Source organism: Sturnira hondurensis, unplaced genomic scaffold, assembly GCF_014824575.4.
Source record: "Sturnira hondurensis isolate 20B ecotype Veracruz unplaced genomic scaffold, ASM1482457v3 Scaffold0006413, whole genome shotgun sequence".
NCBI lineage: Eukaryota > Metazoa > Chordata > Mammalia > Chiroptera > Phyllostomidae > Sturnira > Sturnira hondurensis.
In genome coordinates this window covers 53,692,288-53,701,301 of record NW_028079044.1, presented here as the reverse complement: position 1 = coordinate 53,701,301, position 9,014 = coordinate 53,692,288, and the positions used below count along the sequence as shown (strand labels likewise).

The 9,014-nt window shown below is 66.8% G+C and overlaps 1 protein-coding gene across 1 annotated transcript; it reads left to right on the top strand.

Moving 5' to 3' along the window:
• Positions 1-554: 554 nt before the first annotated feature.
• On the top strand, positions 555-6,069 carry SCRT1 (scratch family transcriptional repressor 1). The gene is made up of 2 exons (XM_037048965.1): positions 555-893; positions 2,736-6,069. Exons 1-2 carry the CDS (start codon positions 779-781, stop codon positions 3,659-3,661), a joined length of 1,041 nt encoding a protein of 346 aa, XP_036904860.1. The 5' UTR covers positions 555-778; the 3' UTR covers positions 3,662-6,069.
• Positions 6,070-9,014: the final 2,945 nt, after the last annotated feature.

Here is a 9,014-nt window from a genome sequence, read left to right as displayed (position 1 = left end):
CCTGCGCACCCCTCCCCCCGAGGACCCCCGCCCCCCGCCCGCCGCCGCCGCTCGCTCCGGCTGCAGAACAATAAAGCGAGCCTCCCAGAGACCCCCGCCGAGGACCCCCGCCCGGCGGCCGAGCCCCCGCGGCCCGCCCCTCGCCGCCCGCGCCGGCAGAGCGCGCCGGGTCGCTGGCCGAGGTGCTGGCCGGGCCGGCGCTGGCCGCGGTGCTGAAGCTGCCGCCGCTCCCGCCGCCGCCGTGTTCGCCGGGCCCGGCGCCGCCACCCCCGGGGACATGGGGGGTCGCTGACTGAGGCTCCGCCGCGGCGGCGGGGGGGAGGGGAAGGGGGCCGCGGAGCCGGGCCAGCCCTGCACCCACCCGCAGCCTCTGGGCCCGGGACGGAGCCGCTCCCCCCTCCCGCCCCCCCAGCCTCCTCCCCCGCCTGTCCAGGGGCGGCACTGCGGGCTGGGAAGCCGGGACCAGAGGAGGGAAGGAAGGAAGGAAGGAAGAAAGGAAGGAAGGAAGGAAGGAAGGAAGGAAGGATAGGAAGGAAGGAAGGAAGAGACAAGAAGCGAGAGGCGAAGAGTGGAGAAGAGGGAGGAAGGAAGGAAGGAGCAGAGCAGGACGCGCAGGCAGGCGGAGAGGAAGGCGCTCCTGCGGCAGCACCCGGAGGCCGGAGTGGGGACCCGCGCTACCTCCCGCCGCTCCTCGGATGGTGACCGGGCCTTGCCGCGGCTGCAGCCCCTCCCGCGCCCCGGCTCCGCAGGCCCGCAGCGCCGGAGCCCCGCAGGAATCATGCCCAGGTCCTTCCTGGTCAAGAAGGTCAAACTCGACACGTTCTCCTCGGCAGACCTCGAGAGCTCCTACGGGCGCGCCCGCAGCGACCTCGGCGTGCGACTGCACGAGAAAGGTGCGAGCTGGGATAGGGCTGGGGGCGGGGGGGGGGCAGGGGCCCCAGGCAACAGACCCTGGGGAAGCGGACCAGCAGGAGGCGGTGGCTGAAACCAGACTGTGGATGGAGATGGGGGTGGGGAGAGGGGATAGCGGGGTCAGACCAGAACCGGCCCGAGGCTGGGCAGCGAAGGCATCAGCGCTGAGAGAGGGCGGGGAGCAGGAGGCGCCTGCAGACCCACACTGACCCGCACTGTGACCCGCGCTGCAGGGACCCCTGCTGACGTGACAGGACCTCGTGCTGCATGCAGACCCACACCCAGAAACCGGAGCCTGCCTCAGCACCCTCTTCTCTTCCCAAGACTGCTTGCTAGGGCTAGCGGGGGAAGGTGTGAGCTCCCGGGAGCAGGCATGGGGTCCAGCAGGGGCCGCCCACCTGTCAGACTGAAGATACCAGCAGAGGCAGCGCCAGGATCCTCCCTGAAGCCAGGGTCAGGAAGAAGGATGTGGGCAGGGGAGGTCCAGAGTGCTGGAGGCAAGGGGAAGCTCTTTGTGTGTAGGTACCCAAGTTCAAGGACAACTGTTAGCATGCAGGCCAGGGTCCCAGAGTGCCAGCAACATAGGGGGGCAGAACAAGTGTGACCTGCAGGAGCACGAGCCTGTGTGTGTGCCTGTGTGTGCCCATGTGACTGCGTGTGGCCATGTGACTGCGTGTGTGTGTGACCCCGTGTGAGTGTGTGCCTGCCTGTGTGTCACTACATGGGGCCATGTGACTCCGGGGCCACTGTACGCCCATGTGACTGGCAGCCCTGCTGAGAGTCTGTCCGCGTAGCTGCAGGTGTCTCAGGGCCAGGGTGCGGCTCCCCTCTGAGGGGACTCCAGGGTTGCTGGTGGCTGCGGTGGCCCTGAAGCAGCCAGAGTCTGCCCCGTGTTGAGTGTGAGTTTGTGACTGAGGATGAGAGACCCATATTGTGCCTGGAGAACAACTGCAGTTACCAGCATGAGCAGTGCTGCTGGCCCGCGTCTTGTCGCTGGAAAGGTGTCCCCTGGTGGACGCCCTGGCACTGGCCCTGGCTGCCTGGCTGGTCTTGGGAAGGCCCCCACAGGGGTTAGGGCCAGGGGGAAATGACAATGGGGGACAAGGTGGGGGACCCAAGGGTGCAGAGTGACTGAAGGAAGTGCAGAGAGCAGCAGAGTGGAGGGAGAGAGATGAGCCTGGAACCCGAAGGGGTCAAGTCCAGGGAGGGAGATGAGAGGGTGGGGCCAGGGCGGGCTCCAGGGCCTGCGGGAGGAACTCGTCTCCAGGGCTTATTGTGGGACCGCGAGGACCAGAGAGGAGCAGCATCAAGGCTGAGAGTGGGGGCCCGGGGGGTGGGGGAGAGCCAGTGGGAACCCTGAGAGACGGCAGTGGTGGGGTCCCTGGTCAGGAGCCACCGGCTTTGTGCGCTGCGGGTCTGCAGTGTGTTGCATAATCAGAGAAAACTGCTGAAGTGGGGAGAACCCGAGGGGGAGGGGAAGGGGAAGGAGGGCGAGGGAAGCGCCGCCCCTCCCCCCTGACCTTGAGGCTCTGCTGAAGGGGGGCAGCCGCGCCGAAGATGCGCGTCTTCCTCCCTCCGCGAGGGTGGGGCCGGCGGGCGGCGGGGGCGGAGCTGGGCCCGACGAGGTCTCATCTCTCCTCTCCTCTCTTCCCCTCCCTGCCGCCTTCATCGTCCTGCCCCGCGGTCCCCCTGCCCCTTCCCCTTTGTCCTTCTCCTGCTCCCTTCTTTCTGGACCCCGGTGTCTCCTGCCGCCCGCTTGTGTGTGTCGCCCGCTGCCCGGTTCCTTTCCCGCTGTCTGCCTGTCTGACCGCCTCGGACCTCAGGATACCTCAACGACTACGCGGGTCCTGCCTCCGTCTACGATGGCGACACTGAGGCAGCCTTGCTTAAAGGGCCGTCCCCGGAGCCCATGTACGCTGCGGCCGTACGCGGGGAGCTGGGCCCGGCGGCCGTGGGCTCGGCACCACCGCCTACCCCGCGCCCGGAGCTGGCCACAGCGGCGGGCGGCTACATCAACGGCGACGCGGCCGTCAGCGAGGGCTACGCGGCTGACGCCTTCTTCATCACCGACGGGCGCTCTCGCCGCAAGGCCGCCAACCCCAACGCCGCCGCCGCCCCCTCCACGGCCTCGGCCCCCGACGGCGATGGTGGGGGCGGGGCTGTGGCAGGTGCGCGCGCCGTAGGGTCTGGCGGCCGGGCTAGCACACGCGCAGGCACCGAGGCCCGCGCGGGGGCCGGGGTCGGCGGCGCGGGGGGCCGGCATGCCTGCGGTGAGTGCGGGAAAACGTATGCCACGTCGTCGAACCTGAGCCGCCACAAGCAGACGCACCGCAGCCTAGACAGTCAGCTGGCGCGACGCTGCCCGACGTGCGGCAAGGTGTACGTGTCCATGCCGGCCATGGCCATGCACCTGCTCACGCACGACCTGCGCCACAAGTGCGGCGTGTGCGGCAAGGCCTTCTCCAGGCCCTGGCTGCTGCAGGGCCACATGCGCTCCCACACCGGCGAGAAGCCCTTCGGCTGCGCGCACTGCGGCAAGGCCTTCGCTGACCGCTCCAACCTGCGCGCGCACATGCAAACGCACTCGGCCTTCAAGCACTTCCAGTGCAAGCGCTGCAAGAAGAGCTTCGCGCTCAAGTCCTATCTCAACAAGCACTACGAGTCGGCCTGCTTCAAGGGCGGCGCTGGCGGCAGCGGTCCTGCGCCCCCCGCGCCGGCCGCTCCGCAGCTCAGCCCGGTGCAGGCTTAGGGCGGTGGCGCCTCAGTCAGCTGGGTCTGCTCTCAGCAATGTGGGCCCCCGGGGGAGTTACCGCCGGCGCTCGGGTGGAGGGGCAGGAGGGTGGGCCCTTCCTCACAGCAATAGGGGAGGGGGCCCCGCCCCGCCCGACAGGGGCCTCTCCGGCCCCTTCAAGCAATAGGGTCCCGAGGGGAGACCCACCCCGAGCTCCCTCCCTTCCCCTTCAGGGTGCCCCAGGCTTTTTCCCAGCAATAGGGTCGAGGAGACCCGGAACCGAACCTCATCTCCGAGTTAGGTTTCTGAAGACGGGGGCGGGGTGAGGTAGGGAGCGCCCCTCCTCCCTCTTCTGCGCCCCTGGATCTTGTCGCAGAGACTCAGGTCTTCCCCGCCCCTTCCCGAGCCTTCCAGGGTCGGGCCTGCGGCCTAGACGTCCAGGGAGCCGGTCCCGCCCCAGCAACAGGCCCGGAAGGAGCAGGAGCGCAGCCTGCCGAGGCCTCCCTGCACCTCAGTCTTCGCTGACCCCCGGAGTGTTAGACGCGCCGAGGACGGGGAGGGAGGAGGACAGCGGCATCCTTTTCCCTCGGGTTCCTTCTGGGGCCTCAGTCCGAGCCGCTCTCTCACCCTCGCGTCCTCTGCCAAATCGAATTCTTCCAGCCCAGCTTCCCGGGCTCTGTCCTCCATAACGAATATAATGACGCATATCGAATCGCATGGACTTATCCGACCTCCTCCGATCCCCGGTCCCCGCCCAGCCCCGGGCCCCCCCCCCTCCCTCGTACCCGGGCACTCCGTGTTGGAGGATGGATTCCTGGGGCCCGGCAGGCAGGCCTGGGCACGGCCCTCTACACACCTCTCTGTATTCGCTTCGCGGGTAAAGCCCCCTGGGGGGGCTGCGGATGCGTCGGGTTTCTTTCTTTCTGTATTTGTACGTTTTATTTATGATCAGATTGCACTCGGGTCAGGGAAGGGGCGCTGACGCCCCATCCTTCCCACCGACGCCCGGGGCTTGGGATGTCCAGGATCACTTTCCCCGCCCCTAAACCCGGCCACCACCTGGGCTCCACCTCCTGGGAGCCTCAGGCCCCGCCTCTCAGAGGCTGGCCCCTCCCCCGAGCCCCAGGCCCCTCCCCTACTCTGTTGCCAACTTTTGCCCGTCTATGCCAAAGCCTCGGCGGTGACTCCGCCCCAAGGGCCCGCCCCATTGGCCGCCGCCTTTGTGACGTCACTGCATGCAGCCCCAACCCTCCTCCTTCCTCTTCCCGGGGCTGCCCGTTCCCTCCCCCTCTTAGTTAGTCCGATGCTGACTATAGAGCAATAATGCGCACTGCATGCGAAGCTGCCGCCGCCTCTAGAGTTACTGAGAATCAGGTATCCCCCTGCCCTGCCCACGCCCCACAGGCCCCTAGATCAGGGACGCTGCGCGGGGCCGGACGCGCAGACTTTCTTCCCCTCCTACTCCCTACCCGCCCCGCCCCCCCACGGCAGAGCCCGGCGGTGTAATGGTTCCAGGGGCGGGGGCGGGGAACGGTTGCCCCGCCCCCCATCAGTTGTCCATCACCCATTGACCGTTCATTGGGTACCTACTATGTGCCAGGCCCAATAATGAGTCTGCCAAGGCCGCGGCAGGCTGCGGGGGGCGTGCGTATTCTGACAGGGGCACAGCGCTCTTGGGTGCGCCAGGGACAGCGACAGATGCAGACGGAGGCCGAGTCCCTAGACCCGAACCCGCGCCCCCCCCCGCCCCGCCTCCGGGACAGTGCTGGGCGCAGTCGGCTCTGCCTTCGATTTGGGCCTGGCGTTCTCAGTTCGGTGGCAAACACCCAGAGCCCGGGGTCGAGCGACACCAAGGCCGCCCATACCCACCCCAGTACTTCCATGCTCTGGCTACCAGCTCTGCCCTGTTGGGCCAGGGCCCCGGGACAAATGGAAAGGTGCACGCTGGAGCTTATGACTTGGTCAGCCCCATCCCCGTGGGCACCAAGCCCCGCTGCTGCCCAGCTGCATCCGCACGGGTGGACCCGAGGGCCCAGCAGAGCAGGGCCGACATCCTGGACCCCCTACATCCCAGCTCGGTACCCACACAGCTCCCAAGCCGGGGCCTGCCCTCCTGTGTCGGGCACACCCGCATGCACACACACACACACAGGCGCCCTCCTTCCCCCCTCCCCTCCCACGCCTGTCTACCTACCTAAGGAGAAGGCCGGAGGGCCGTGGGCCGGCCAGGGCCTCCCGCTTCTCCCCACACCGCGCCGCCGTGGAAAGCCATGGGCCCCCTCCTGCCCCCATAACTAAGCAGCACAATAACCGACTTAGCGAATTCAGGTAGAAGGAACGTTTAGGTAGCACCTATTTTGTACTGATTCAACAAGTAGGGCCCGAGATGCGGGGGCCCTCGGGTGGGGGCTGCGGCCGCCGGCCCGCCCCGCCCCCACCTCCGCCTGCGCCCCGCCGCCTTGTACATACTCCCACCCGGAAAAGGCCGGGATTTTTACTCGGGCCGCGCCCCTCTTCCGCCCCCATTTGGGGCCGGGCCGGCCGGACAGACGGACGGACGGACAGACCTCCTTCCTAAGCACAATAGCACCAGCTCCCCGGAGCACCGCACCTCCACGAGGAGAATAAACGCCACTCTTGATAGAACTTGGAGTGTCGGGCTGGTGTATCCAGGGCAGGGCCTGCTCTGCAGGGAACGTCTGGGGGGTGTCGTTCCAGTGTTGCTGTATCTGGAGTGCAGGTGGCACAGGCCCAGCGCTGGGAGTGACAGCCTGTTCACACAGCCCTGGGGGCATGCAGCTGCCTTTTGCTAGGGTGCACCCGTGTCCCCTTTTGCAAGAGTTATCATCTACCCCGGGATGGTGGTGGTGGTGGGGCTTCAAGCTCCAGGAGCATTCCTCTCTCCAAGGCCAAGCACTGGGCACTTCTGTGGCAGTGAATCTATTCTGTGCGAGGAATTGGAGGAGCGAGGGGCCCAGCATGTAGTCATGCCCAGCTCGGGGCAGTTCCCGAATGGCCAGAGCAGGCACAGCAGTGCAGGCAGTGCTATGACCCTGAGGTGTCCCCACCGTCTGGGAGGAGCTCCTTCTGCCCCAGCAGAACTGGCAGCCACCAGCAAGGCCTCTGGAGGCCAGTGGAGACAATGGGGATGGAAAAGGATATTAGGTCTGATCCCTTCCTGCGGCCCTCTGTCCACGTCCTGACCCTCAGATTTGGGGGGGGGGGTGTTCCCGCAGTCTGAGAACAGGCTCCAGGGTCCTGGGGAGGAGGTGCCCAGGGCCAGAGAGGCTTCCACAGCTACCCACAGCCCTTGGGCTCTAGAGAGGGATGAGTGGAGTCGGGGAAATGAGGGGTGGGGCTGTAATGGGTGGGGACAGCCCAGGGACAGGGACCCCTTACCCCAGCAATGCCCCCTGACACCCAGATAGGCAGACAGGAGCTGAAAGGCCCAAAGTTCTGGAGACATGTGGTCAAACCAGGTCAGCGCAAGGGCAGCACGGCTGTTCCCATCGTGGCAGGGGGTGAGTCCTCCCAGACTCCACCCGGTGGACAGCAGGGGAGCCTGATCTGCAGCAGGACAGAACGTGTGGGCCTGCTGTTCAGGGTGGGGTTTACATGGGTCCCGCCCCCCCCCCCGCCCCCGCGCCAGTCCCTTCAGGTGTCCAGGTTCTGTCTCATTGGTGCGCTCACAGTCCGTGCCTTCCCATTGGCTTGCGCAGCCCTGCTGTCTTCGCTTTCCACTCCGGTGCGGGAACCTTGGCTTCCCCCTAACCCCTGTCCTAGGGACATTCTGGACACTTCACTCCACGCCACTTGCCAGCAGACCGCTTAGAACCAGGACGTGGACACTGTCACCCACCTCCAACACCACCTGCATTTCTCGTTGGCTACTGCGCTCAGCCTCTAGGAGCCTATTGGTGGCCTGAGCCGTCGATCTTCTTCGCCAATGTGCGAGCCAGCCCGGGCCATTCTAGGTTTTTTGGTCTGTATTGGGGAAGGAAAAGGCCAGAAAGCGCTCAGGAACACGTGGGCGCCAGTGCGGGTCTTCGCTCTTCGCAGCCTGGGAAATGGAGTGAGGAAGAAGTGGCAAAGCTCCCAGGGCCCACTCTTACTCTTCGACCTCTCAAGAGGACCCTCTCCTTTGTTTTCCCTCCCTTGGGATCAGTACTCTGCCTGTCCTGGGTCGCTGATAAACAGACGAACGTTCTTGGAGACTGGATAGAAGACGGAGCTGATCCTGACCCATCAAGGCTGGGCCACGTGGGCACGCGAAGGCTTCTCTCCCTCCCTTTAGGGCGGCCTCCAGGCTACTCGAAGAAACCTGCTGGGTAGCCCCAGCCTGCCAGGTAGGGATGCCAGGCTGACATCAGCTCCAGAAAGCCCGGTGGCAGCAGGAATGTGTCACGGGGAGGCCTGGGCGTCCTTGTAGAGGTGGTGGTGCGGGGGTGAGCCAGGCCCATAGGAGAGGCCACTGACCCCAGGCTGAGCCTCTGGGGTTATCTGCTTCCCGAGAGGTGCTCTTCTCATCATGGCTAATGGGCTCTGCTGCTACAAATCTCTTGGGTAAACCAGGCCTGAGCCTCCAGTAAGCCCCTGCACCCCGAGATCCGGTTACATTCCATGCCGCTTACATTCCATGCCCCGTGCAGGATGCGGAGCAAGCCGAGGTGGGACGCGGACTCGCCCACCTGCGTGCTGCATTTTTGTGTTCGTGGATTAGTTGTTTTACCTAACGACGGGGGAGACTGCACAAACTGTGCAATGACACAGAAGCCTCTGGATCCGCGAGCCGACACCCCAGGCTCCCCACGGGGAGGGCCAGCAGGTCTGCGGACGTGGGCGGGAGACCGGCTAGAGCGGGCGTGAAGGGGCGTGGCCACACCGGAGGCCCGCACCTCACCCGCGGCAGGGCGGGCGTCCGGTCTGGTGGTCACTAGTCCTGCTCCGCGACTGCGCGCTGGGTGGTGGGCGCGGCGAGTCCCCGCGGACAGCGCTCCGGCCGGCGACCGGATGGTAATGCGTAACGCGTTTCATAACCAACCTCCACCCCACACTCCGCGCCTGAGCTTATGGACAAGCCGTGGGGCAGACCAGCGGCCAGCGGAGGCGCACAGCTGCCACAAAGCCCGCTGCCCCCGAGACGCCGACGCCCGGGACAGCGGGGGCGCCGCCCGCCACCCGCCGCCGCGGCCTTCCAGCCGGCGCCGGGCGACCACGACTCCCAGAGCGCCCCGCGCGCTCGCGGACTACAAGTCGGCGCGCGCCCCGGCCGCCAGCCACTGAGCGGCGCGCGCAGCGACTCGGCGGCGGCCTGTGGGCGGGGTCCGACGGCGCGCGGGCTACGGCGTCCGGCGGGGGGCGGTGACGGCGG